This window comes from Colletotrichum aenigma (assembly GCF_013390185.1).
Source record: "Colletotrichum aenigma strain Cg56 chromosome Unknown KSG_Cg56_contig10, whole genome shotgun sequence".
Classification (NCBI taxonomy): domain Eukaryota; kingdom Fungi; phylum Ascomycota; class Sordariomycetes; order Glomerellales; family Glomerellaceae; genus Colletotrichum; species Colletotrichum aenigma.
Window position 1 is genome coordinate 1,180,238 of NW_023500916.1, and position 27,591 is coordinate 1,207,828.

General features: G+C 53.6%; 11 protein-coding genes across 11 annotated transcripts; 8 read left to right on the top strand and 3 right to left on the bottom strand.

Annotated features, from left to right (window-relative positions):
• Nucleotides 1–182: 182 nt before the first annotated feature.
• On the top strand, nucleotides 183–1,716 carry fmo1-0 (Thiol-specific monooxygenase; the record flags this gene model as incomplete). The annotated part of the gene is made up of 4 exons (XM_037329427.1): nucleotides 183–319; nucleotides 372–528; nucleotides 597–932; nucleotides 985–1,716. 4 exons carry the CDS (start codon nucleotides 183–185, stop codon nucleotides 1,714–1,716), a joined length of 1,362 nt encoding a protein of 453 aa, XP_037171640.1.
• Nucleotides 1,717–2,241: 525 nt separating this feature from the next.
• Nucleotides 2,242–3,755, top strand: CGCA056_v014186 (UNC93-like protein; the record flags this gene model as incomplete). The annotated part of the gene is made up of 2 exons (XM_037329428.1): nucleotides 2,242–2,365; nucleotides 2,419–3,755. 2 exons carry the CDS (start codon nucleotides 2,242–2,244, stop codon nucleotides 3,753–3,755), a joined length of 1,461 nt encoding a protein of 486 aa, XP_037171639.1.
• An 851-nt stretch (nucleotides 3,756–4,606) lies between these two features.
• On the top strand, nucleotides 4,607–5,101 carry CGCA056_v014187 (uncharacterized protein; the record flags this gene model as incomplete). Its single annotated transcript, XM_037329429.1, has 1 exon — nucleotides 4,607–5,101. The coding sequence occupies one exon, from the start codon at nucleotides 4,607–4,609 to the stop codon at nucleotides 5,099–5,101; it is 495 nt and encodes a 164-aa protein (XP_037171638.1).
• A 464-nt stretch (nucleotides 5,102–5,565) lies between these two features.
• Nucleotides 5,566–6,102, top strand: CGCA056_v014188 (uncharacterized protein; the record flags this gene model as incomplete). The annotated part of the gene is made up of 1 exon (XM_037329430.1): nucleotides 5,566–6,102. One exon carries the CDS (start codon nucleotides 5,566–5,568, stop codon nucleotides 6,100–6,102), a length of 537 nt encoding a protein of 178 aa, XP_037171637.1.
• Nucleotides 6,103–6,296: 194 nt separating this feature from the next.
• On the bottom strand, nucleotides 6,297–8,081 carry CGCA056_v014189 (uncharacterized protein; the record flags this gene model as incomplete). Its single annotated transcript, XM_037329431.1, has 1 exon — nucleotides 6,297–8,081. The coding sequence occupies one exon, from the start codon at nucleotides 8,079–8,081 to the stop codon at nucleotides 6,297–6,299; it is 1,785 nt and encodes a 594-aa protein (XP_037171636.1).
• Nucleotides 8,082–8,933: 852 nt separating this feature from the next.
• CGCA056_v014190 (uncharacterized protein) lies at nucleotides 8,934–11,663 on the top strand (the record flags this gene model as incomplete). The annotated part of the gene is made up of 2 exons (XM_037329432.1): nucleotides 8,934–9,291; nucleotides 9,346–11,663. 2 exons carry the CDS (start codon nucleotides 8,934–8,936, stop codon nucleotides 11,661–11,663), a joined length of 2,676 nt encoding a protein of 891 aa, XP_037172209.1.
• A 4,110-nt stretch (nucleotides 11,664–15,773) lies between these two features.
• Nucleotides 15,774–19,771, bottom strand: Bref-PKS (Highly reducing polyketide synthase; the record flags this gene model as incomplete). The annotated part of the gene is made up of 9 exons (XM_037329433.1): nucleotides 15,774–15,979; nucleotides 16,058–16,676; nucleotides 16,770–16,862; nucleotides 16,916–17,041; nucleotides 17,107–17,278; nucleotides 17,350–17,657; nucleotides 17,763–18,297; nucleotides 18,354–18,520; nucleotides 18,893–19,771. 9 exons carry the CDS (start codon nucleotides 19,769–19,771, stop codon nucleotides 15,774–15,776), a joined length of 3,105 nt encoding a protein of 1,034 aa, XP_037172210.1.
• Nucleotides 19,772–20,701: 930 nt separating this feature from the next.
• On the bottom strand, nucleotides 20,702–21,780 carry CGCA056_v014192 (putative oxidoreductase; the record flags this gene model as incomplete). The annotated part of the gene is made up of 2 exons (XM_037329434.1): nucleotides 20,702–21,523; nucleotides 21,580–21,780. 2 exons carry the CDS (start codon nucleotides 21,778–21,780, stop codon nucleotides 20,702–20,704), a joined length of 1,023 nt encoding a protein of 340 aa, XP_037172211.1.
• Nucleotides 21,781–22,891: 1,111 nt separating this feature from the next.
• CGCA056_v014193 (uncharacterized protein) lies at nucleotides 22,892–22,999 on the top strand (the record flags this gene model as incomplete). Its single annotated transcript, XM_037329435.1, has 1 exon — nucleotides 22,892–22,999. One exon carries the CDS (start codon nucleotides 22,892–22,894, stop codon nucleotides 22,997–22,999), a length of 108 nt encoding a protein of 35 aa, XP_037172212.1.
• Nucleotides 23,000–23,032: 33 nt separating this feature from the next.
• Nucleotides 23,033–24,524, top strand: sdnE-1 (Cytochrome P450 monooxygenase sdnE; the record flags this gene model as incomplete). The annotated part of the gene is made up of 3 exons (XM_037329436.1): nucleotides 23,033–23,590; nucleotides 23,658–24,015; nucleotides 24,088–24,524. The coding sequence occupies 3 exons, from the start codon at nucleotides 23,033–23,035 to the stop codon at nucleotides 24,522–24,524; spliced, it is 1,353 nt and encodes a 450-aa protein (XP_037172206.1).
• A 799-nt stretch (nucleotides 24,525–25,323) lies between these two features.
• On the top strand, nucleotides 25,324–27,069 carry MT2 (Sphingolipid C9-methyltransferase 2; the record flags this gene model as incomplete). The annotated part of the gene is made up of 5 exons (XM_037329437.1): nucleotides 25,324–25,407; nucleotides 25,472–25,964; nucleotides 26,028–26,655; nucleotides 26,715–26,823; nucleotides 26,884–27,069. The coding sequence occupies 5 exons, from the start codon at nucleotides 25,324–25,326 to the stop codon at nucleotides 27,067–27,069; spliced, it is 1,500 nt and encodes a 499-aa protein (XP_037172207.1).
• Between the last annotated feature and the right edge of the window lie 522 nt (nucleotides 27,070–27,591).

Here is a 27,591-nt window from a genome sequence, read left to right on the forward strand (position 1 = left end):
TGGAACTGCGGGCTACCGCGCCTCGCGTTTTGCGAAGCACGTCATATGCGGGACCTATTCGTCAACAAGCTTACGATATAAGACATGCCGAGCATCTTCGGGGAGCCAACGAGGGGCGATATATATGAGTTCGTGTTGGAATCGTAATTTCAGATACCTTTTAGGAATTGATCCAGTGGAAAATGGCGCCCAGATACTCAAGCGTAGCCATCATCGGGGCTGGTCCGTCCGGCATATCAGCTGTGAAGGCGCTGAGTGAAGAGAAGGCGTTTGACAGGATCCAATTATTCGACAGAAGAGAGAAGATCGGAGGGACATGGTAGGTCATCCTCGGTGAATGCGCATGCATAGATGACTGACATGCCGCGCAGGATCTACGACGAAAAGCCAGAGCCTTTCTCACCGCACTCAAGTCAACCTGTCAGGGACCTCCCTTCAAACTTTCCACAATCGCTCCCGCCAGCGTCTGAAAATGTCACTGCCAAAACGGGCATCTACCCTTCTCTGGACAGCAACGTCTGCTCACAAGTATGGCTTTTACTTACAAGCCTTTCCCCTCGGTGCACTCATCAACGTCAATCAACCGCTTTGGAAAGGCGAATCCGACGCATCCTTGGGAGAAGGTCGCTGGGTACCTGGAAGAGATTGCCGAGCCATTCAATCATCTTATCACCCTCAACACCCACGTTGAGCGAGTTGAAAAAGTCGGGAAGAAGTGGAGGTTGACGCTCAGAAAAACACAGTACTACCTTAAGGGCCACAAGAGGGACTATTGGTGGCAGGATGAGTTTGATGCTGTGATCGTTGCGACTGGGCACTATGGTGTGCCATATGTGCCCAACATTGCAGGGCTTAAGGAGACGTTCGCTGCGCTACCTGAGAGATTTGAGCACTCAAAGGCGTACCGCTCTCCGGAAGACTACTTTGACAAGGTGAGTCCAACCGCGTCAATTTAGACATTGGATCATCTAATCACCACCGCAGAAAGTCGTAGTTGTCGGCGGCAACGTCTCGGCCTCAGACACCGTGTCGGAAATCCACAACATCGTCTCCGGTCCTCTCTACGTTGCGCAGCGCGGGTACAACGAGATCCTCAAGGACGCATGGGAACTCCCCAACGTTGTTCTCAAACCCGAGATCACGAAACTGTCCGTCGGCGCAGATAACCTCGTCAAAGTCACCTTCAAAGACGGCACGGAAGTAGACGGCATCGAAAAGATCCACTTCGGCACGGGGTACCGCCTCTCATACCCCTTCCTCGTCCCGGACCCTGTCACCCCCAGTGGCCGTCTGTCGGGTTTCTACCAGCACGTCTTCAACATCGCCGACCCCTCCCTCACGGTAGTCGGACAGGTCAAGGCCGCCATCTCGCTCCGGGTGTACAAGTACCAGGCCGTCGCTGTGGCGCGGTACTTTGCCAACCGCGGTGGGGGCCTGCCGTCGCCGCGGGAGCAGGACGAATGGGAGGTGAAGCGGCTGCAGTACAAGGGGCTTACATCACAGTTCCACGAGATCAAGCCTGACTTTAAGGAGTATTTCGACTTTTTGAAGGACGTGGCTGGGCCGCCTGCGGAGGGGACCGATGGATATGAGTTGCCTGCGTGGGAGGATGAGTGGGGGCTGTTGGGATTCGGGGTGTTGGCGTTGAAGCAGAAGTGGTGGAGGGAGTTGAAAGAGAGAGATGAGCAGAAGAAGCAGATTAAGGCAAAACTCTAGGACTTTGGTCTTTAGAATTGCCAAGACAGAAAATTTCGTCCATCTTACGCTACTGAGCTAGGTCTTTCATGATGCCATTCCCAGGTGAGGCTTTCTCATGCACACCACCAAACAAGCTCAACGAGCTCAAGAACCAAACATCGGTCAACTTCCATCGCGCCAAGAAGATGGTTCCCGTGAATGTGGTTCTGTCAGAAAAGACCTAACAAATACGGACATCTTCCCGGGGTATGGATCGACGGCCTCCACTCAGAGGTCCAATGGGGGCCAAGATTCTCGCCGTCGGGTGGATTCAACGACACTTCCAACGTTGCACTAGCATATTCGTCATTTTGCACCGATATGAGGAGTCATTCCACGGGAGAAAATTTGGCGAAAGAGCTTTTTTTTCAGCAGCGGTTAACAACGGGAATAATCACGATGTGAGCCGAGACAAACTTTATCCGATATAAGGTTGGCTGATCCCACTGGACGTTGCGGCTCACGATGCAACGACTTCATCACAACTCAAGCCTAAAATCAACGATGGCTGAAGAACCGACCAAGACTCCGGTCTCGGAGGTCCGGGACCACGCTCCGGCGTCTGAGCCGGTAAAGCGTGTCTGGTACCACTCAACGCTGTTCAATGCCTTCGTTATTGGTGGTGTCGGTATGTCTCCCTGTCACTACTGAGTGCAATATGATTTTGACAGTGCCAAATAGGTTTCATGGCCCCCGGCCTCTGGAACGCGATGAATGCTCTCGGCGCAGGCGGCGCTCAGGAACCATTCCTCGTCAATGCCGCCAACGCCCTAGTGTTCGGCCTCATGGGCTTCCTCTGCCTCTTCGGCGGTCCCATCGCCAACCGCATCGGCCTTGCCCGCACTCTCCTTCTCGGCGCCGTGGGCTACCCTCTTTACTCCGCCGGTCTGTACTGCAACAACCGTTTCGATAACGTCTGGTTCGTGCTTGTCGGTGCCGCGGCATGCGGCGTGTCCGCTGGTTTGTTTTGGGCGAGTGAAGGCGCTGTCGCATTGGGCTACCCGGAACCGGCAAAGAGAGGCAAATACATGAATATTTGGCTTTGGTTTCGCACGGGCGGGCCTCTTGTAGGCGGTGCCATTGTGTTGGCGCTCAACAATGACGCCGGTGCGAAGAAGAAGGGCAAGGTTGGGTACGAGACTTACCTCGTCTTCATCGCGCTGCAGTGCCTGAGTGTGCCCCTGGCCCTGGCCCTCTCGCCCCCTGAAAAGGTACAACGCACCGACGGGAGCAAGGTCATCATCAAGGCGGAAAAGTCGTTCTCGGCCGAGTTCAGGGAGTTGTTCCGCATCTCGAAGAGGAAGGATGTGCTGCTTCTGCTACCGATCTTCTGGGCGGCGTACTTTAACCAGTACAGCGGCAACTTCCAGTCTTACTACTTTGGTGTGAGAGCGAGGGCGCTGATTGGCTTTGTGAGCAACTTCGGCACGCTCTTGTCCAGCCAGCTTATCAGCACTTTGTTGGACTACAAGGGCTTCAGCGTCAAGAAGAGAATCAACATCGGATTCTACTACGTTGTCGTCTGGCACATCATCGCATGGGTGTACGGATGGGTTATCCAGGAGAAGTACACTGCCAACCCGCCGGCATACGACTGGGAGGACAAGGGGTTCACCGAGGGCTTCTTTGTTCTGCTTCTATGGGACTTCGCGAGACAGGCGTTGCAGAACTGGCTGTACTACCTGCTGGCAACCAAGACGGACAACATCTCTGAGCTTGCTAGATTCTCTGGCGTACTGAGAGGACAGGAGAGTTTCGCGCAGGCTGTGGCGTTTGGGTTGAACACGAGGAAGTGGCGTGGAGGTCGGGTGCCGCTGGCCATCAACACGATTCTTCTGGGTCTTGCTGTGTATCCTACGTGGCTCGTCGTCCGCGACCACGTGCCCATCGAGACGGACAAGCTTGCCACCGTCGAGGAGGGTTCTCAGGGAGAGTTGGCCGTGACGAGGTTGTCTGCGGATGAGAGGAAGGAGTTCGCTATTGGACAGACTGGTCTTGGACGAGACGCCAAGATCTGAGAACTTAGATCGACTATAGCACACACCATTAAGGTAGTTAAAGACTAGGCCAAACCGGGCTTCTGCTTCGACTTTTTTGAGCCTCAGTCGCGTCTATGTCCCGGATTCGGAGTAATATCCACTAGTCAGACTACGCGAGGTGGGTTCCAACGCTTTTTCGTGTCACTATCACCCTTGGTATTGTAAGTTCTTGGTATTTATGAGCTCTGGCCTTCGTCGTTGACTCGTGCTTAAAGCCATATCGAGCGGATTACAAAGGTATGCTACATTGTCTTGGGATTTCCCTTGAAACAGCCTGAGGACCGGATACCGTTGCCACTCAAATAACATTCTTGCGCGAACCTTCGGCGGAAATGTCTTGTGGAGAGATATTTCCATTCGGCGCCGGATATCCACATCGATTGGGGTTAGAAGTTCAGCCGTTTGAGCTGAGAATCTCTCGCCCTGTCATGGCCGCCGCCCTTCATCTTTCAATATTTCGATGGTTCAAGGTCGCTTCAAAACGGCTCGTGGCTGAAAGTTACCATTCTGTCGGGGAATGCTACCGCTCTGTCTGGCTTACCTTGATCGCGTCATCCTGGCCCTTACATATTTCTCCGTCAGGGTCATTCAGCAGCCAAGAAGGTGTGCCCACCAGCGGCAAACTGCGAAGAAAGGTTAGAAGGAAAAGAGGACCTTGATCACACACCTTCCGGTGATCGAGATTGCACAAGAAGAAGATTTCGACTTCTGATATGCCACGGCTCTTCGCTTCTTATTCAACCATCTATCGATAAAGAAAAAAGGAAAAGAAAAACAAATTTCAAACTACCGAAAGCAACCAGTCCACTAAAACCACGCAACCTGGAACAATGGATATTGCTCTTCCTCCACTCGAGTCCATTATTGAGTTTACGGGGATCGCCATAGCAGTCGTGTCCCTCATTGTCACCATTGGCGTGGTCTGGGCCGAGGTCGTCGAGGCCTTCGTCAGCAACTCCGACAACTTCATCCGCAGCGGCCGCCAGCTACAAAATCGCCTTCACCTACCGCAGCGACTATGCCTTTTCGCCGACTCGGACCCGGGTATGTCGGAGGACACTGTTCGCTTCATCGGCGCGGCCGCCCTACCCGTAGGCTTGATGCTCGTTGCCATCATCGCATGGGGCATTTCCTTGGGTGCGAGACACGAGGAGCCAGATAGATGGTTCTGGTATCTGGTCGCGTTGTTCATGGGATGTCTGGTTTGCCCCTGGGCGCTGATGCTGGCGGCGCGTAGCCGAGAGGCGAGGATGGGCAGGGAGGCGGCGGAGGATGGTGGCGAGGCGGGGTATGCATCGGCGCCGCGGGTGATGAATGACCGTTAGGAGGCTAGGAGCCATCACAGGTATCAGGTGAAGGGGATTACGATGGGGGGCATGGTGTTGTGGAGGGTGTGACGACGAAGCGAAGAAGAGATTTGACAGCAAGGGGCTCTGCTAAGGAGGGACAGGCTCGGCTCACGATGGCCTACCAAGTCCAGAGTTTTCCAACGTACCTACGCCCTGTTAATGTCAGTGGAAGCTAGATTGTTGAAATTCGTTATACTGATCTGTAACGGGACCTGGCTCAAACCTTCTGGCACAACGGGATGGCGTTATCTGACCATCTCGTCATCGTCAACCTTGATGGCATTGTCATTCCTCCGGTCATGGCACACAATAAACACTCTGGGGCTTCCAATCGTTTCTTCCAGATACATCATCTCTGCTTCAAAACTTCACAAACAAAAAACGTTATCCATCTAGTTGAGCAGCAAACCGACTCTATCCCAACCCATCCTCCACCAACAATGTCGGACCTCACAAGCCTGGAGTATCTAGGGATACTCATAATAGGCGCATTACTCTTCATCACTACCCTGCTCATCTGCGCCGAGCTCATCGACACCTTCACCGAAACCTCATGCCCCTCCATCCCCTGCCGTCAGCGCGCCCAGAACCTGCACCGCCTCCTAGCAAGCCTGCACGTCTTCCCGGACTCGAATCCCGGTATAGGGGGTAAGGCCCTCCGCTTCATCACCGACGCCGCGCTGCCGCAGGGAATAGTACTCCTCGCCCTCTCCGCCCGGGCAATCTACCTGGCTGCGAGGCACGAGGTGCCGAGCCGGTGGTTCTGCTACCTGCTCGGGATATTGACGGGGTGTGTTGTGTTTGAGTGGGCTTTGCTGGTGGGTGACCACAGGGCGCGGGCTCGTAGAGAGAGGGCGGTGGCAGCGGCGAATGGGCCGTATGAGCCATGCTTGTACCCCCAGGTCGATTTCAAGGAGGGTAATGCGCCTGAATATGTGACCGGAATTTTCGGGCAGCCAGTATTGCGGCGCTGTTGAGGCGGTGACGAAGCAGACCTGCGATTCGAAAGGGGAAGACCACCGTCCGACACAGGCTGTCGAGGAGGCATCGAAAAGCAGCTGACATGATTCAACAGCGGCTGGTGACGTGCGAAAGGCGTATCCATGATGATGTAGTAACAGAAACGAACAACTTTAATATACGCCGGATATAGTCTCATTACAAAGGTCTATTACACAGCTTTCGACGCGCGGGACTTGTTGTCCCGATGCCTCTTCTCCTTGGCCGCCGTCTTGCGGCGCTTCATCCACGACTGGTTCAGGTTCCGCCTGTTCTCCCAGAACCACTTCTGGAACTCGCCGGGCGGCACGCCGTTGCCGGCACCCTCGCCTTCCACAGCGTTCTGCTCGGCGTTGAGCGTGGCCTCGATTTCCTGCTGCGTCGCCTCGTCGTCCTCCTCTTCCTCGTCGGGCTCGTTGCCGATGGCCCAGAACGGCTTCGTGCGGCCGGGGAACGCGGTGTCTGGAGTGGGCGCGGCGCTTCTAGCGTTGCGCCAGGCGAACTCTTCCTCGGTGAAGGGGGTCATGGGCATCTGCGGCATTGCGGGCACGGCGTCTTCTTCTTCAATATCGTCGTTGTTGCCGCCGCCGAAGAAGCTGAAGGGCTGGGCTTCCTTGGCTGGCTGAGGGGTGGAATCACTGTCGGGCTTGGGACGCTTGTATAGGGCTTCCAGAGGATGGACCTTGGCAGGGGTCGTGGGGGGTATCTTGATCGTCAAGCTGACGTTGGAGCCGGATGACCTGGGGCGAGAGGCGTCGGCAGCCTTGAGGGCGGCGAGCGGGCTGTCGACTACAGCTGGTGCCGTGATCTTGTCTGCATCCTCCATCTCATCATCAGAGTCCGAGCTGTCCTCATCAGATGCCGTCCCGCTACTGCTCGTGGTGTCATCGTCGACAGGTTGAGGCGGGGGCTTTGACGCTTCGGGGGCTTTCTTTGCAGGTGTCACCGGTTTCGCCTTGGCTTCCTCCTCTTCCTCGTCCGAACTCTCGTCTGATGAAGTATCCTCGTCAGAGGAAGTTCCGCTGCTGCTCGTCGTGTCGTCCTGTGGGGGAGGGGTAGCAGCCTTGGCGGGCTTCTTCTTCTTCTTCGGGGCTTCAGACTCGGGAACAGGCGCAGTCGCGGTTTTCCTAATCTTCTCCGGCTCAATCACGTTGCCCTCGGCGTCGACCCAGCCCTTGCCCTCGACAAATTCTGTCGTGAGCGCCTCCGCGGGTGCCGCCTTGGTGGCCTTGAGGAACGTGGGAAACTTGGTCGTTTTCTCGAACTCGTGGATGACGACCTCGCGGGACTTCTTCTTGCGCTTCTTCTTCTCCGGCTCCTCCTCGTCGCCGTCGGCGGCCGGTTTTGTGGACGGGAGTTTCGCGGGTAGCTTCGTCTTCAGCAGACACTCCGCCCTGTCGGTGTACTTGGAACGCTCCTCGCGCTTCTTGGTCTTATCCTTCTTGTCCTTCTTCTCACCCTTTTCCTTCTTGCTCTTCTTCTCCCGGATCTTGGCCTCCTCCGGGACGGTCCATCCGCGCTTGACCTTGCGGTCACGCAGCTCGACGCCCTCGACGAGGTTGTGATCGCGCTTCCGCTTCTTCTTGGTACCCTCCTCTTGTTCCTTGGACTTCTTCCTCTTCTTCTTGCCCGAGTCCTCCTCGCCGGGCACTGGGAGGTAGTTCTCCTCGGGGCGGGCCTTTTCTATCCTCATCTTGGTACCCTTCAGCACGGCGCCGTTCAGCCTCTTCTTGATCTTCTCGGCCTCGGCCTCGGGCAGCTCGACGTAACCGTAGCGCTTCTCTGGGAATGTCTCGATAGTGTGATAGGAAATGTTGCGGGCCTTGGGGAGGGAGGAGGAGGGGATGATGACCTTGACGAGGTCCTGGTCGAACGGGGTGATGTGCAATCGGGTGTAGTCGCTGCTGGTGTCGGAAGGGCCAGCAGGGTTATCAGAGGGACTCGCGGGGGGCGACATTAGGTATTAACGGTTTGTCGGCGGGGAGAGGGTGTGCAACAGACTCCAGACGCTTTGCTGTGAGCGTCGTCGGCCGTCGATCGTCAAAGAGAATGGTCTTGGAGCTAACAAAAAAAGAATAAGCTGAGCTCGACCAGACGGAAAACCCTTTGTTGCGCAGGGATTTTCATTGGTCGAGGCGGTTTTTAGCTTGGGCCGTGCATATCTGACAGCAGTGTGCCACAGCACTGGCCACCTGGTGCTGATTATGTCAGCGACAATTCTGGAAATCAGCCCCACCGGATCGAGCCATTGACTTTTGGCTGAGAACACAACACGACGACACAACAGCACCACGCTTCATTGTCGACTTAGTATCTCGATGCTACGCGAGTACTGGGCCTTCAATCGCAGCTTGTGCTGTACCCCCCAAAAAAAAAACAGATTCGTCGTGGTAGTTTCAAGCGAACCCTGCTGTCTCCCTTATTTGCAGGGACAAATCTCGGCTGCCGCTTCCTTTTAGCCACAATGTCACCAAACGGGAGCTGCGATGGGAGTCGACTTCCCCCATCATCAATCAAGAGCAGCAAGTGCCGTTTCTTCATGCCTTGGCAAGTTCAATCAGCAAGTCAAACTCCCCTTGACTTCACTCTTCTTCATGGACAAAGTCTGCCAAGTATCCAGCCTATTCTGCCTCAGCCGACTTCCAGCCCGGGTTGAAGCACTATCCTCGTCTCCTTTGACCGACCCTCCAGACCTCGTCTTACAGCCTCTTTATCAAACGACTTTCGTCCAGCATCTCCTTATTGCATCAAAAATATGCTGTCGTTTTGGTCCAATTCGGGTCAAAGCAAGGCCCAACCAGCCCAGCCGATGGCAGCCCCAAGCACCTCGGTCGACAAAAATGGCGCCGTCACCCATCATCTCCCTGGCGTCTTTGTCCCAAACTGCCAGGCTGGGACTGTCATCTTTCCGACAACCAGGCGAAAGCCATCTGGGAAGAAACGCACCGTCATTCCACCTCCGCCAACGTCCATCACCAACTGCACTTTGCTGAGCGACGGCGGCCTCGGTCATGTTGCTTGGGCACCCCCTGCAGCCCCTGCCATCCGTCGACCCTCCCGATGCATGAGCGTGGATGCCAATGGCAATGCCATCCCCCCCGACCACGTTCCCAAGGCCATCGGGGACACTCTCGACGTCAGAAACCTGGCGAACAATCCGGCACAAGGTAAGCTTCACAGAGTACTCCTTGGGACGCATGTCGCTGATGGGTCTCTCACAGGAATGAAAGACCCTGGGCTTCGGCCTCAAGAAGCATCCAAATCTTCATCAAACACGGCCCCCGTTCAGACTCCGCAGCCGATGTCAACAAACAAACAGCCACGCAGCAAGTCAGCCGCCCCAAAGGTGCCATCATCCACAACCAACGGTGGAGGCTCCATCAGCAGCTCCAAGCGACCAGGGTTGAAGGCGCGTGGCAAATCGCATATTTCCATGCATGACATTGTGCGCAAAGTCCGGAACCACCTCTCAAGCAACTCTCGACGTCAGACGGGATCATCCGAAGCCTCCCCGCGACCTGTATCCACTGCACAAAAGACACCTGCCGACGACATTGAAACAGCTTCTGTATGCCGCCGTGGCTCCTGTCAGTATGTCTTGAACGACGGTGAAGTCCAAGATGTGGTCGAAATCGTTGTCCACGAGATGTGCAAGCACGGCGTTGGTCCCGTCGACAAAGATCAGGGTGCTGCTTTGCAGCCAGGCGAGGAAGTTTCGAGACAGGTTGTCCGAAAGCCCAGCTGCCTCATGAATGCCCTTGGACCACAAGTCTCCGACGTGGCGGAACCGGCGACTACCATAAGCTTGCCTGAAACCGCCTTCTTCGCCCGCAGTCAATCTGACGGTCAAATACGCGCCAGGGTCAGGTCATCTAAAGTATCCATGACCACCATCCTATCCAAAGACAACGTCACCGATATCCGATGGGCAGCCGATGATACAAAGCCCGACAACGAGTCTCAAGGAGACCCCAAAGATGTCTTAACAACAGCGGATCCAGGGGGCGATCCGACCGTCCAGGCCGGCAGTGCAGCAAAGGTCAAAACCGAAGGAGATCAAGAACAGCCCAACGGTACAAAGGCGGCAGAACAAAAGATGGGGAGCACCGAGGGTGATCGGGCCGTAGATGGCTCAGGTACCGCCGAGACTCCCGCAACTGGACCACGACTTCACGAGATTTCTGACTGCGACATGGATGACTTGAGTGATTACGCCATCGACAATCAACCAACAACCAATCCTCCTGCTGCAGAAAATTCGAACACAGAGGATGTTGACACCAAGAGCTCAAACGCCATCAATCGGGAGCTCAACAAAAGCGGTACTGAGGCCAAAACGCCAGACGCTGTGGAACCCAAGCTGGACTCCAAAGAAGCATCGCCTGGAGCAGACCAAGCTGAGGAGTCCCCCTTGAAACAAAGCGGTCTTGACGATGCTGAAGGTGGACGTCTGAAACAGGCGTCCAACCCCGATGATCCCACTTCCATGGAGGTTGATGTCACATCTACCAAGGAGATTGATCCAAGCCCCCACGAAGTTGATTCCGCCTCTGCCGGTCCTGATCCTAACAAACTTGACGCCAAAGAGGATGGCATGAAGGTTCCCGATGCTGATCAAGGGGGCCCACAGCAGTTGGATGTTTCGACATCAAATGATAAGCCGGCAGAATCCAAGACGTTGAAATCGAGGTTTTTAGAGACTTTCCTGAAGTCATCAAATGACACTACCGCCGATGGCGCCTACGGAGATTCAAAGATCCCCAGGGAGGCGAGCCTGCAGAAGGAGAATAGCAAATCATCCATTGATAATGGTCTCACTGATCAGCAGGATACTACTTCATTTCCTCCATTGAGTAAACGCCATGGTACACATGAATGGCAAAGCCCTCCGTATGGCGCTATTCCCGAAGAGCAAGAAACAGACGACATGTATCACCTCGGCGTCGACGCCAGACCGGGCGGTGCGGTGCCTGCGACTGACAGCCATGTTTCACGACCAGATCCGATAACGAGGTACAACTTTGGTCTGTTCAATCGGAATGTATTTGGAGAAGGCACTTACGACGCCACATTGAAGCCTGGTCGTCGAGTATCTGAAGCATCCATTATGGCCGTCGGAGCTGCTGCCCCCCGCTCGACGGACAAGGTCCTCTATAGGTCTCGCTCTGCTCATTTCGCCGATGTCTCCAATTCGGATCCTGGATTTCTACAGAAGCTCACTCGCAAGCTAAGCTCCGTCTTCCAGACTCCGCCCCAAGCACCTCTCATGCGGGCGCCGGCTCCGTCCCTTGAAAGTACCGCAATTTCGAGGAAAGCTTCCGAGAGCCACGTCCCAGGCGATCGGAGTGAAGGGGGCGAGGCGGATACGGCGGGATACATATCTGAGCCCGAGCGCTCTTCCGTTTATCAGGCAATGACAGTGTCGAAGCCGGCAAAGGCCGAGGCGCAGCGTCGTAGTATCTGCTCGGAGGACAATGCGCCCCAGCGAATCGATGCTGTCACCAGTCTGAAGGGTTTGATCGGATCGAGTGGAAGATGAATGACAGACACGGACCTTGGCAACATGGCTGAGAATGAGTCTACTCGTCGTCGGATGAACCTAGTCGCTATTACTCCACTATCAAATAGTTGGTTACCTATGTGCCATGTCTCTTGTTTTAAGTTCGCCAGTGCCGCTTGAGCTAGCTCAGATCCTCGTAGCTAATAGCGTTTCTGGTCACTCCGCGGTGAGCAATCTTTTTGGCACTTTCAACCATCTTCTTCGACCAATATTCTGGCCTTGACTTTGACACAAATCAGCCTACAGGAGTTAGGCGGCTGCTACTGCGCAAGCACCTTGCCATCGAATCTGGTACAATCATCGTCTAATCTAATTATTGCATTGTCAGCTCGCCTCGGGGTGCGCCCAATCCAACTGGGGTCTACGCCGATTGCTGCGGCGAGTCAGTGTCATTAAGTACATAATGACAGTGTCAGAATGACAACTCACGTTTCTAGATCATTGAATCGAAATCGATTTCTCGTACCAGACGTGCATACTGGACGTCCGAATTTCACAATTTAGGGCCGAGCACAGCAGTCGCTGGGTATTCGTCGAAAGCGAAGACGTTGCCGCTTAGACCCGCCAGGCCGTACGTAGTACACATTCGAGCTCCCCTTCCCATCTTTAAGAACAGCAATACCGCCTTGGGTACCGATTTCCTGCAGAGATGCCGAAGCTCACCAGGATCGCTCCGTCGGATGACTCCGCTCGATCTTCGCACAGCTTCAAAGGGGCGTAGATCAACGCAATGCAGTCGAGAACGAGTTTTAATATCTCTAGATGAAAACACACAGCGGTTGATTCGAGATTGCTAGTCTCCTTGTCAATGCTACCATAGCGACACGATACCGCAACTCGTGCTTGGTGGCGATGACTTCCTATACGAACCCGAGTACTATATTTGATGAACAAAGAGAATGTGGAAAAAGCATGAAAAGAGAAGAGCGTAAAGACAGAGGAATTTTTTTTTTCTTGCTTTCAAATCCTCTTCACATCAAGGAAAGCTCATTTCTCCTGTTGGATCCGTTGCCCTTCACCCTGACCCTAAATGTTGACTTCCCGTCTGCTGCGGACGATACTTTCAGAATCGTCTTGGCCACAGCCTCGTCATCTTTATCGGTACTCGTCTCGATCAAGTCCTTGGTCTCATACGAAACAACCTGGCTCAAAGAAGCCCATACGTTCCCAAGCCAACTAGCCTGTGTCCACCCCAAAAATAATGCAGTAATGACTGCGAGGAGAAGAAAATGGGCAAGCACCATACTAGCCACGAGACCAAAGCCATTCCATTGTGTGGGTATGAGCTTATTGCTGGAGAAAGTTAGCACAGCTGTTGAATTGATATCGAAGTAAAGTGAGTTCTCGTAGTACGCCATTTGGCGAAGAACTGTGAAAAGACCTTGAAGGCCCTGTGCCAAACTGCCAGTTGTCCTAGTAATATCCTGGAAGAGCGCGGCATGCGCATAGTGTACGGTGTAAGGAGAAAAGGCCCCTGGGAGTAGGATCCCTCCAGCCAAGATTTCAAAAGTTTCCGTAACACCGTTCAAATTCATATACGGCAAGCCGTCAGTCACGCTATTGAATAGCATCCAGTGATCCAGGGTTGGGCCGCTGCTCAACCGTTCCATGTCTTGATCATTTTTAAAGTCCCAGCCTGTTTTCGGATGCAAAGCAAGGATTCTGGGCGAGCCCTGAGAGGTTCCGGCTTGTTTATGGTTCGTGTACTGTTCTCGAATTGATGCGGTGTCATATTGGTCCTTGTTCAGTCTGTCCCGAGAGATTCTGGGTTCGAGCCCATCATTTTCGCTGGACATACGAACGTTCAAGTAAGCTCCGGGAAGGTTGGTCAAGCATGTGCTGATCGATACTGTTGCATCGAAGGAGCCAGGTGGTGGTCGCAGACGTACCCAGATCTCGTCTTCTGATAGTGACCATTTTTTGGCGGATTGTGACATCCGATAGGTTCCTTCTCTCTCCTTTCCGTCTTTCTTTATGTATTTCCGCCATTCATCTATAGACCCCGTCGCATTGAAGATGAGGAATGTGCTGGTTCCGGACGGTGATCTTGGAAGCTTTGTCGGCTTAAGCTTAGGCAACCTGGTAGATTGGCTGTCTAGCGCTTGCACCCCTCCCGTAGTTGCACAAAAGGATATCGACCAGTATGGGGTCTTTTCAGCATCTTTGGGTGCCGGGAATACACATGTGAAGTACCATCCCGCCCCCAGAGGTGGATTGTAATCTGCATGAAAGAGTGAAGGATTCTTGGGAATTTTGAAGGAGCCTGTGACAAATACCTCATCAAACTGATAAGGTCGACCGTTCCCTCTCCTGTTGTTTGTTGACATAACTGTTGAAAACGAAATATCTTCGAGGTCCAAGTTCGGACGGGTACAGACCACCCTCGAGTCAAACACAACACTGGGGCCGTCATATCCTCGCAGAGTCGTGCGATCAGACGCATTGCTGAAAGGCAAAATCGCTCGTATAGCCGTTCCTGAATCGTCGACACTCTCGGCATCATGACCCTTAGTGTCTCGAACACCGTCGTAACCGAGCTCGGCAAAGCGAAAATAAGAATTGGGCTGTGAATTCCAGATCTTTGATCCTTTCAGGGTGCCAACTCTAGCGCCCCCCAAGAAACCCAAGGAATCTTCACTGCCAAGCGCATCTTCTGGTCGGCTATTCCCGTACAATAACTCCTGAGACCTGTTGGGCGTCTTGATATTGATGTTCTGAAAGTCGACCAGAAGAATTGTCGACGTGAAGTTCGAAGCCGCTGTCAAAAGAACCGCAAGGCAAATTGCAACTCCAAAAGGGGTCCCTAATGTCTTTCTCGAAACCAGATTATACGGGGATGTAGAAAGAGCTCTGAGCATCGAGATAAGAGGAGCAGAGCTCAATGGCACACCAGTTCTCTCAACCAGAAGCGAGGCTGTCATGCCGGTCAATACGCCCATCTGAAACCCAATGCAGACGCGAATGATAGCGGCGGTGAGAGTGACCGTCACCGAAATCCAGTTTGCTGCCACAAACAGGAACCATAATTCACCGTTATCGATTTGACCGGCTTGCGCTCGCATGGAAGACCGCCAGAGATAGGTGAGAAGAGCAATGCCCAATATAATGCCAACTGTTCCTAGGACGAGTACGCAAATACCAAATAAGCCGAGGGCTTTCAAACGGGTTGGCGATGAGATACGGGCTGCTGTATCGTCCAAAGACCCTGCCTCGTTCAGCAATGATGTTTCATCATCGCACTCTACCTGATCTGGTCGTTTCTGCTGACTGGCAGACACAGGTGATGAAGGCCTCGCATTTTGCTGGCGGAAGTCTTCGAGTGGCAGGCTGTCGGATTTGCATATGGGGCTATTTGGTTGAGATTTGCGTCTGCGAAGACTTTGTATGGTTGTTATGTCGTCCATCGTATGTCTTAGGTGATTGCTATGACTGAAATCGTAAAAAGATCGATGAGGTATTGTGCGCAGAAGACCAAATGCCGGAATTCCGGCGCTCTGTCTTGCTCGCTATATGTGTTTTCTAGATGTCTCAGGAGGCACGTGAAGAGGAGTTGCCAAGGCAGGCGGAGCGACCTTGGCAGGAAGCTGAAATGTTGTGCGACGATGAGAAGGCTGGTGGCTTATCGTATTATAGGTATTCCAACATGTGGCAGGCCACACTTAAAGATCTTTTGGGGGTGATGCAATGAGGCTGTGTAATCATAATCACACTCGGCGAACGCCGACAGAAGAAGCCAAACGCAATTGGTAGCATAGAGACCCAGCTTCAAAAAGTAGGTATTCGCAGACCAACTGATTTTGAAGGTGTAGCCTCGTAAAGTATCTCCCTAGCAAGTAACAATTCAATTTAGTTAAAGTTGTCACTAATTTCACTTGACTGAGAGCAAATCATTGTGTCAACCACTCTATTTGAATTGGAATGGTCGGAACTTGCTGGCTATGTTCGTAGATTTCTCTTAGTTACTTGTTGTGTATCGCCTTCTGACCGTCTATTTGGATCAAAATTCTGACCACCCACCACCTTTGCCCCCGGCCCAAACGGGAAAGAAATTGACGTGCAAACTGATAGTGCTCACTCAACCACGATCTTTCAAACAATCTTCTCACAGAATGACAACAACGAAGACGCGTTCATGATGTCAAATGTGGTGACCAACGCCCCCAGCTCGTTGCGCACCCAGTTACGTACCTCAACCGCCGCCAACGAATCAATACCATACACTGACAGGGGTCGAGCTGGATCCGTGGGCTCTGAGAGACGGAGCATGCGGACAAAACATTTGTTCACGACATCCACTAGAAAAACGAATTGGTTTAGTAAATTGACCTGCTGAACATCAAGGGCGATGAGAGAAAATACAAGATCCTGCATACCTGTTGCTGCTACCTGTGCTGAAGTCTCAGCCGACTTCGACTTCAAGAGGAGAAGCAGCGCCTGCACATCTGCGTTGGCGCTATTGCCGCCCTCGCCGGCAACCCTGCCCCCGGCAGAACCGGTCCGCAGCGCCGCGAACCGGGCGTCTTGCAAGAGCGCCGAGTCAGCAGGCTGCGGCGCCACGATACCAGTGACCATCTGCGTAGCCGACGGCGATCCCGGGAACTTGCCTGCCTGCTGCAGGATGGAGAAGTAGAGGATCTGCCACAGGAGGCCGTTGTTGATGCCCTTAAAGGTGCGGCTGTCAAAGTGCTTCCCCTGGAACTCATCGTTGTTGGCGATGAAGCCGTCATCCTCGATGACGCCCAGGTCGATGGAGCACGCGGCTTGTCCGCGCTCGCGGCGGAAGGCGGCGAAGGAGTCGAGGAAGACGTTGGCGGCGGCGTAGTTAGTCTGTCCGCGCTGCCCAATGACACCGGAGATGCTGGAGAGCATGGTGAAGAAGCCGAGTTCGAGGCCGAGCTTTTCGGCTGCGTCGTGGAGGTTCCATGTACCTTGAATCTTGCAGCCGACGGCTTGATGGTATTCTTCCAGTGTCATGGAGTCGAACGGTCGGTTCTAGCGGAGCAAAATGTTAGAAACCAATCCATACCTTGTCTGTAAGAAAACACTTACCCGGAGGACCATCGCGCCCTAGATAATTCCCCCAACTGGGAAGGACGTCTGGTTGAAGGCCCGCTGGACGTCGCCCTTGCTGGTCACGTCGGTTGTCAGGAGATCAATGCTCGATCCAAGGGCCTTGACCTGCTTGACGATAGAACGGGACTTTCGTCTGTGTGCCCGCTTCTGGAGATAACCGCCAAGTGCTTCGCGCCACTCTTGGCGAGGTAGATGGCCAGGGCACCGCAGAGACCACGGAGACCGCCTACGATCAGATATGTAGCATCATCGCGGAAGTGGAGGGTCTTCGGCGCGCGTCGGACCTTTTCGAAATCAGTATAAGGTTTTCTACAATCATGTTTTTGTTTTTAGGTGGATGGCAACTTACGGGGACCGAAATCTTCGCCTCGGGGCCGTCCGAAATGACGACCTTACCAATGTGCTTACCTGCGCGCAGGTAGCGAACGGCGTTGGCGACGTCGGTGAAGGAGAAAACGTGGATGGGTTTGATTGGCTTGACGTGACGTCCCTCGAGTAGTTCAAAGAGCTTGGTAATAAGACTTGAAGAGAACATAAGTCAGTCATTATATCCTCGAGATGCGACAGTGGGTGGTGAGGGAGGTATGCCTACCGGGCAATGAGGTGATCGGGGGCTCTCTGGTGAGACATATCAACGGCTCTCAGGGAGATATTGCGGTCGAGTGGCTCCATGGCAAGGCTGTTGCGATCCACGATGTCTTTCTTACCAATCTCGACCATAATACCTCCGTCGGCGAGGACGCGGAAGGACTCATCCAGCATGTCGCCGGTGAGAGAGTTGAGAATGATAACGACACCTCGGCCACCCGTCGCAGCTAAGATTTGGTCACCGAAAGATTTGTCGCGGGAGTTGAAGATGTGGTCGTCCTCTAGACCGAAAGTGGACTTAACGAATTCTCTCTTGTCAGGAGAACCAACAGTCGCAAAGAATTAGGGGAGGGCAAGTGTTAGTGAGTGCTCCCGGAGTGGAAAACCGCATCACAAGAAGGAACTGCTGCAACTTACCTCCGCACCGGCATACTGAGCCAGCTGCAGAGAGGAGATGCCTACACCACCCGCCGCGGAGTGGATCAGTACGGTCTTGCCGGCCTTAACATCTGCCATGTCGAACAATGAGAAGATGGAAGTCAAGTAAACACCACAAAGAGTGGCAGCCTCTTCGAACGACATCCAGTCAGGGAGGGCATGCACTCGTCCGGGCCGGGTGCGGACGCGGTTGGAAATGGTCGCCGGGGTGAAGACCACAACACGTTGTCCAACCGTGAGTGAGGTGACACTGGGCGAGACCTTTGTCACGATGCCAGCCGCCTCGCCACCCAGTTCGCGCTCGTCACCAGGAACTATGCCCATGGTTACAACGACGTCCGTGTAATTCAGACCAGCGGCGTAAACCTCGACCTCGACGTAGCCATCCTCAAGCGGCTGAGGTTCCGCCGTCACCTCGTGGTAATGAATGGAATCCATGTCGCCCAGACGCTCTGCGCCCATGTTGATGATGGTATCGCTGGCGTGGATGTCCAGTACCTCTGTTTTACGGTCGCTGGGGTGATGTCCCTGGAGCCTGGTGATTTCCCAGTCCGGCAGCAGACGGCTAACATGAACGACGTGTGGTCCCGCAGCCAGGGCATGTCACCGAGGCGGAGGGTCTTTTGGAAGATGGGAGACTGCCACGCGGTGCCGTTCATCTTCGATCCCAGGAGGTCGTGGTTGATGAACTTCTTGAAGCGCCAGTCACGGCTGGCCTGGGTCTCGTGCCAGTACCGCTGGGAGTGGTTCCACGGTCAGTTGAGTTTCTTATTAGAAATTGGTTTTGCCACGACCAACTTCGGTGCTAAATTGACGATGAGCTGCCAGACCTTCAAGTATTAGCAGTCATCTTCGCGTTCAATGTATTAGTGTTAAGGAACTTCATTGAGTCTGCCACAGGATAATTTGAACTTAGAGGTTCGAAGTTTACATCGATTTATATTGAGTAAAATTTGCATTCAAAACTGAACGCCGCTTTCGCTCTCTATTGTATTTTACACACGCTGTCTATTATCTTTCTAGGTGTTCTCGGAGTCTTCACCTTGTATATGAATCCATCATGTCTAACATCTTCTGGCCTCAACCTCTAGATCGGACCCGCTCCGTACCAACATGACAACCCCTGCCTCAAACCCCTCCGTCACGGCCAGATGCAACGGCGTGTTCCCGTCCGCGTCGTACGCGTCCAAGAGACGCGCCAACCGAGCTTCCGCTTGCCCAATCGGATGTACGCCGTCGACAACCCCCTGTTCGATCTCCGCCAGCAACAGCCGCAACACCTGCTCCCTCCGGTGGAGCACGGCTAGGTGCAACACGGAGCGTTGATTGTTATCGACGGTGTCGCAGCGGGTGCCGGCGGTCAGGAGCGCGCGCACTACCGGCACGAGGCCGGCAACCACGGCGTGCATCAAAGGCGTGCGGCCCTCGCCGTCCGGGGCGTTGCAGTCCATGCCATGATGGCTCAGCAGCATCTGGGTTATGCGGTCATGGCCTTTTTGCGCAGCGATATGGAGAACGCCGAGGTACTCGTATGTACAGGCTGGCTTCTGGGGAGTCGGTATTGTTGGCGTAGTTGATGATGGAGAACGATGACCTCTAGTTCCGGGAGGCACAATACTGCGACTGTTGTTGTTTGTCGCGCTGTGTGACAATGAAGATGACGCTGAGAGTTGTTCGAATGGGCTTTGTCGGGGGGTTGAGGTGGAACCGTGAGACGGGGAACGAGAGGATGGTGATGCTGAAGAATACTGGTATGATGGGGATATAATCTCGCTGGTATCAAGCCCTTGCCTTGTGGTTCTTGCCGCTGTCGGTGTATTTGTGCTATTCTGAACAAGTTGGTCGATGTTCAAGTCGTAGCTGAAGCTGTTCTCTTGAGATTTGATCACATCAAAAGCGGAAGGGATTGTTTCGCTCGGATCATGATGTAGTTCAAAAGGTAACGAGGTGGGCTCGGGGTTCAGGAACTGTTCACCACTGGTTGTCATGGTGGCGCTTTGCTGCTGTTGCTGTTGCTGCTGCTCGCGTCGTTCTTCACGAAGGGGATGGCAAACCCCAAGTTAGTGATGCTGTGACGAATGCTGCGAGTAGAGACACAGATAGACATACGGCGGAATCTGCGCTGCGCATTGCGGTTCTGCAGCCGACGGCGTTCGCTGATGGTTGTGGGAGATGGCAAGTTGAGTTGCATTGTGTTCGGGGCGGGAACGTCGTGGAACCGCATCATCTGAAGAGGCACCTGATTCCTGGCAGTGCGATCTTAAGTTCAGTATACTTGGCCGCCACAGAGAGGTCCCTCTTGGAATTCCACACACGGTCTTCGGACAATTCAGTGGATATACGACAATAAAAGACTTGGCAGGCTGACGTGAGAACGACTGTGGGGGGGTTCTGGCTCGGGAGCACGGCAGCCCGTAAGGCTGAGTCTTCCTATCTCTCCGGAGCTCTGAAACATGCTGTCTTGAAGACAGCTTTCGTGAATGATCTTTGCCGCCACGCCTTCGGAGATAGAAGATGAAGAATCCAACGGGCCGCCGCGTAGCTAACAGGGAAGCCTTCCTGCCGATTCATGGCGGGCTGGTGGCTGGCTGGCTGTTGCCTGGCGGGCACTATCAAGATATACCATGTCTTGGCTGTTGGCCAGATGCAATAGGTCCACTAACAGTGTCTTGTCTTACTTCTGCAGGGAATCGGCGTAGCTGGCTTTCCTGTTGGAGGTCTCGGCCCTCTCCGGGATCCCAGGGGGAATCCCGTTCCGTATCATCCACACCAGATGGAGGAATTTCTCCGTTTCGTCAGAGCTGCGCCGCAAACTGATTGCATTGAATCGTAACAGATTGCGTGCGAATGCTAACCGAACCAATCCACCACGTGTATCTCGCTGTATCCGCTCCCTTGCATATCTAACATCGCCTTTCCTAAGCAAACGGTGCCCACTTCTCCTCGCTCCAAGCCCAGAGCCTCTCTCCATACCCCTGACCCCCTTCTTCTTTGGTATCTCCTGCCTTTATTAAATCCTGTCGAGGCGTAGCCGCATTCGCCCGGATGCGACCCCAGGGGGTGATATACGAGCCGCTGCTCTCGGGCGTCACCTCGGGTGACAGACCAGCAAACAGCTCAGTGTACGCGCCGTAGAGGGGCTCTGACAACATCACCGCGTTCATGATCATCATCACCGGCGCCGGCGTGCCGTCAAAGGACGCCGTCTTTAGGTATCCGGGGTTCAGACATACGCTCACGATGCCGTCCTGCTTGGTGTGCCGGCGCGCGAATTCGCGACTCAGGAACCACGTCCCCGCCTTGGACGCGCCGTAGTTCTGCATCGGCTTGCTCGTCCCCTTATCGATTACGGCCCAGTCGAGGCCGTTCGGTGGCGACCCAGCCTCCGCGAGACTGCTCGACGTCCAGACGACGCGCGTCTGCCCAGCGGAGGACCAGCTCGCTGCGGCACGCAGTTGCGGCACGAGGAGATGCGTGAAGAATAAGGTCGCGACGCAGTGGAAACCGATCATCGGCTCAAGGTCTTGTTTGGTGCGCTGGCCCGGGGTCACGGCGTTGGCGCCTGTGCCGGCGTTGTTCCAGAGCACATCTAGGCGAGATTCTTGATCAGCAAATGTTTTGGCTGCAGCTTTGACGATGGTGAGGTTGTTCAGGTCCAGATGGAGGAATTTCAGTTGGCCACTCGTCGTGGAGTTGCCGGATTTCGTCGTGATGTCTTTGATCGCAGCTCCTACCTTGTCCTACGTCATATCAGCGAATCGATTCTCTTGACTTCTTTTGCCTGTAACCATCCTACCTTAGAGCGTGATGCGATGTAGACAGTAGCACCCGCTGCATAGAGAATTTTGGTCAACTCTAAGCCGATACCCGCATTGCCGCCTGTCACGATGAATACTCGACCACGCTGAGAGTTGGCGGACACATCAGCCTCGGTAAAGGTGGGCTTGGGCGGGTAGATTTGCGTGAGAGTGGCGCGGAGACTAGAAAAGGGTGCCATGACGGCTTTTCGTTGGTGGCCTCGGAATTTTGCTGAAGGGCAGTGAGGGATGTTTCTGTTGGTGAGGTAATTATGAGAAAGCAAGCAGACCGAGTGAGGTAGGAGTAGAACTCCGTCGTCAGGGACGCGGAGGATTTAGGTACTTCGTTGAGAATCATTCTTGCATCCGCACAAGTTTTGTATCCGCCTCGGAATTTCTAAGCAAAGAAAAACAAACGAGACATAAAGCGGGCGTTGATATGTAGGGATCAGATTCCCAACGGCTGTATCGTAAGGACCTTGCAACTCGGTAGGCACGATGCGGCTAATCCTGATAGCGTACAGTGACAGAGAGCACAGCAGGCGCTGTTTGACTGGAGGATTTACGGGATGGCTTCTTCAGGCCATTCGTATTCAGCCGGGTAAACTGCAGTGGCGCCCGCCGCTCACATGTGCAGGCTGGAGGCACGGGACGGGACGGTGGCTAGCTGCTCAATGCAGGTCGTAAGCATGGAATCCCTGCATCGACAAGGTACACAAGGTCTACTCCCTAACTCGGTACGTATCCAGTCATCACAAAATGATGGCGTGCGTGGGGGTATTTCTTACAAGTGTCGACTTGAATGTCAGCTATGCACGATTATCTGCGGTCATGCGAACTAGACTCTGATCGACTGGAACAACAGGATCAATCGCCAGATGTATCATGTAGGCATGACCAGACCTTTCCAAAAGGCGATGAAGACTTTGGTCCAGAAGGTGAATTGATGACTTGAGAATGATAGGGCTTAGTCTGGCTTACCTTGGGCTGTCTCTCCGCTCGAATGTTGAATATGTTAATCATGTACAATAATTAGGAAACGCCTGGGCCTACGCTGCGGCTTGCCGTCTAGTTGAGAAGCTGTTGTCCAAAACATCGCCATTGTGAAAACAAACAGAAGGTTTACATCAGCTACAAACTCAGACAATATCATCTTGAGTTTGACGGCCAGGACAGGGTCATAGACACAACATTGATGGAGGGCTTTAATGACGCGAGTCGGAGGCCATTGGCCAACGTATTCCAGCCTGATTCAGGTTTTACCACCACGGCTTCAGCAACAGCTCTCGTGAATGCTATCGGGTATATCACATGGATCGGCATCTATCGACTCTGCTTCAGCCCTATTGCCAAGTTCCCTGGTCCGAAGCTGGCCGCCCTGACCGGCCTGTACGAAGCATACTTCGATCTCGTCCCTAAGGGCGGTGGGCAGTTCCCTTCGCCATTAAACGCATGCACGAGAAATACGGACCTATCGTGCGCATCAACCCCGATGAGCTACACATCGACGATCCTGACTTCTTCGACACGCTGTATCCGACAAGCACACCATATGATAAGCTCAAGCGGCTCGAGAACCGCTTCGGGATCCCAAGCGCGACGTTCATCACAGCCCGCCATGAGCTACACAAGATACGCCGCGCAGCCATCAGCCCCTTCTTTGCCAAGTCCAAGGTGCGCGAGCAGACGGGCGATATTCAAGCACTGATGAACACTATCTCGCGTCGTCTCACAACCGAATATGCTGGTACCGGTCGTGTGCTCAATCTTCATGACGTCTGGCGCTGCTTCGCCGCCGAAAACATCATGGACCTCGTCTTCGGTTCGCCGTTGGACTTACATCTGTCTGCAGAGTTTCGCGCTCCTTTCACGGGAGCCATCACGCGGGTGACCAACTGGTCCCATGCCACCCGCTACCTGCCAATCCTGGGGGCGGCAACTGATAGTCTGCCGTATTGGCTTGCGAAACGGCTTTTTCCACCCTTTGAACCCATCATCGGGTACCGGGAGGTAAGTCACAAAAGTTCTTCGCTTCTCTTTACCCTTGGTCTACTGAATTCCGACCTTGAATCACCAGGAAATGTCCCGACAAACCGCCACCGTCCGCGCTAGCCATCAAGCCACCGGGGGCAATGAGAAGCCGCGCCTAGGGCAGACCGGCCACGCAACTGTTTTCCATGAGATGCTAGCCTCCAGCCTCCCTAGTGAGACACTAGAACACAAGCGCGTGCAGCATGAGGCCGAATCACTTATTGGTGCCGGGCTTGAGACCACTGCCTGGACGCTTGCTCTGGGCAGCTTCTACATCTTGCACAATCCCGAAGTCTACGCCAAGTTGCAATCTGAGCTGACAAGCGCCTTACCAGACGCGACTCAGATTCCTCCGTGGGCCACCTCGGAAACACTTCCCTACCTCACCGCGATCGTCAAGGAGAGTACGTTCACCCTTACCCCAAGGGCCACATCATCTTCTTCCCATGGAAATCTGTCATGCTAATTTTTTGCAGCTTTGAGAATGGGCATGGGTGTCATCGAACGTTTAGTCCGCATCAACCGTAACCCAGCAAACCCCTGGGTTTACAATGGCACCGTCATCCCGGCCAATGTCGCCGTCAGCATGGATCAATACCACATGCTGATGAATGAGCGCGTCTTCCCAGAGCCGACCGCCTTCCGACCGGAACGCTGGCTTGGCGAACCCCTGGGACCAGATGGTATACACCCGCTCACCCACTACATGACCGTCTTCGGCCGCGGCACGCGAATGTGCCTCGGCCTGAACCTAGCGTACTCGGAGCTGCATATCGGGTTCGCCACACTGATCCGAAGACATAAGCTACGACTAGTTGATACTTCTGTACGGGATGTGGCATTTTATGCGGAGAACACAATCTTATCTCCATGGCCTGGAACTCAGGGGATTCGGGTGTTGGTGGATAGCTAGAGTCTGAGCAATGGGTATATTATCAGGTGTTGCGCTAAGCTGGTGCAGACCCCGGCGGTTTGGCGCATCCATGGAGGCAAGTCTGGCTTGAGGCTTTTTGTTACATTGATGATCGCCTCGAAAACCCCTTCAGGAATGGGGCCAACTTGACTAGATGAGGGAATGTGCTCTGGGACCTAACGAGTCTTAGTAGAGCTGATAGAATTCAAGGTATTATAGCAACTCGGTGTTCTATTTATAACAGCCCTAGAATTAACAGTACTCTTTTGCAGTCGGGATAACATTTATATATCATCAACAGATTCAAATCTTGCTCAGGTAGGCGACGCATCTTCGATAATCAGTGCACCTAGTCATACACATTCATATCTCATCATGTCTCATAATTCCGATAGGAATTTCGTATAGGCCAATGGTTGCTTCATACGCTTATCTTTTGGTCACTCTCTTGCGCTTCCCGTCGGTCGGAGAATGAGCGTCCAGTCACGTTGCGGCAGAAGCTGTCAGACCACGTACATTCGACAATACCCCAATCCCGAAGTGCCAGCTCGCACCCCGCGGTCTGGCCGGCACAGGCACAGGAAAAGTCACAGAACAATTCCAATCACCTGATTTGACGTGGCCCAGGCATTTTCAGGTTGCAACACCAGCTGTCCAAGCTGCTGATCTGCTCATCCCGACCCCGCGTCATCATGGAGGCCTCAACCCCCGACAGAACTACGACTCTTATCTTTCGACTACTACAAGCCATTTCCTCCGGCCAGTTGTAAGATCATCAGTGTCATTTCATCTCGCAGAAATGGATGATGACGGTATGGTCCCGACGCCCCCGGCGTCCGCTGGAGCCTCTCCAAAGGGTTTCGATTTCAGCGCGGAGACTTTGGTAAGTCTTCTTATCTCGTGTGGCAAAATGGGTTGCTGTTAATCGTAGCCTAACCTCGCGACAGTCCCAGTATCCCGCTGTCAAGCACGCAGCGCTTCCAGCCGATGGCGCAGGCCACGATACCTTTTCCTTCAAGCACCTCGTCCTCCTCCTCTTCCTCGCTCCTGCTTTTGCGACATGGAAATTATGCGGAGGATACAACACCTTGGTAATCGCTCTATTCACCCTCCTGGTGCCCGTTGTCGGTGCATTCTGGTACGTTGCATCGTGCATCTCGCCTCCGATCAACGAGAAAATTCGGAATCCGGGCCGGCCAATCGAAGAATACCTTACCTACACAAAGGACCACGACCGAGACAGATACTGGGGAAGGCGTAAGATACCAATGGGTACTTTCACGAAGATGTACTTTGACGGTGAGGTGGATTTCAACGGTGATGCGTTGGAAATCCTGGAATGGAGGTATGACTGGGCGAGTTGGAGGTTTACGAGGGAGATGACGAGGTTTGTGGTGTTGACGTGGCTTCCCGAAGCGGTTGAGTCCTATCTGTTTCCAAGTGAGTCGGTTGAAACTTTGCGAGGGCCTTGAATACCAGAGCACTGACTGACTTGCCCTGTAGGAGAAAGACCACTCGTAGAAGATCAACGCGGCAGCGACTTTTACTCTTGGTTCCTTGGCCCACGATTGGCTTACACTTCAGGCATCATATCGGACATGAGCATCGAGGAATCGCTTGAAGAGCTCCAAGACAACAAGCTTGCTGCGGTCTGCGAAAAGATCAACCTAACATCAGGAGATCGGCTTCTCGACATCGGTTGCGGATGGGGCTCCCTCGTAACCTTCGCCAGCGTCAATTACGGTGCCCTCGCGACTGGGCTGACGATCGACCCGTATCAAGCTGATTTGGGAAACTGGCGCCTCCAATCTGCAGAGATATCCGAAACCCAAAGCCGTATATGCAATCGGGCGTATGAGGGTCCCGACGAAAAGTATGACAAGATCGTATGTCTGCAGTCATCTGGGCAGGAGGATTTGAAAGTGGCCGGGTTCTTTGAGCGCTGCTATGAGATGCTCGCGGATGATGGGGTGTTTCATGTCGAGATCACCGCGTCGAGACGTGCGTGGCAATACGAGGATTTGGTCTGGGGGTTGTTCTTGAAGAGGCATGTCATTCCTTGGATGACGATGGGATGGGACTTGGGGAAGTACGTGACTTCTCTCGAGGAGGCCGGATTTGAGATTCAAAGGTACGACTTTCTGATATCATCTTGTTCATTTGGCCAAAAGGTGTGCTTACACACAACAGCCTCGACAACATCGGGCAGCATTATTCAGCCACCTTATGGAGGTGGTACAAGAATTGGACGGGCAATCGTGACAAGATCACAGCCAAGTACGGTGAAAAGTCATACCGGGTAAGTCTCCCACAAGAATCACCCCACGTTGCCTACAACGAAATATGCTCATTAACTTAGATCTGGGAATACTTCCTTGCGATGGCGACCATCATATTCCGGCAAGGAACCATGGGTCGTTACCAGATTACGATGGTGAAGAATCTCAACGGAGTCCACCGTGCGGGTTTACAGCAGACCCGGTTTTCTGTGGCTGAGGCGTTGACCACCAGCAGAGCACAAGGGAAAAACAGGTTCCCTATTTGATACTCGGACTCCAATCGAACATATCAACTGTGCGAACCGATCACTCCATAAGTAATAAGTAATCTGCGAGGCTTCTTAAGGGTGTTGTAAAGTGCAAGCGTTGTCCCTTTATGCTGGAACAGGGGAAATAAGCGAGGGTATGTCTGTATTCGACGTGGAATTAGTTACGGGTGCACATGAATAACCCACGTTCAAATTGTTTAACCTAATGATACTACAGCCGAGGAAAATGTCAACCTACACTGCGGAACGTGACCCTAATTAACAGGGTTAATAAGGTCTCGTCCCTGTGGGACATGAACACAAACACCGTGCGCCTGCTGAACCAGCCAGCCTGTGTGTGGGTACGACCCTCTTTGCACTCACGCTCCCTTTAATGCAGGATCGACGGCATTAAAACGAGTGGGCATTAGCCCTGATCGGCAAAACCAATGGACACTGTGGGAATTGAACCCACGACCTTTCACAAGGCACACCGCCGGTCTCGACATGGATGCGAAGCGAAAATCATACCCCTAGACC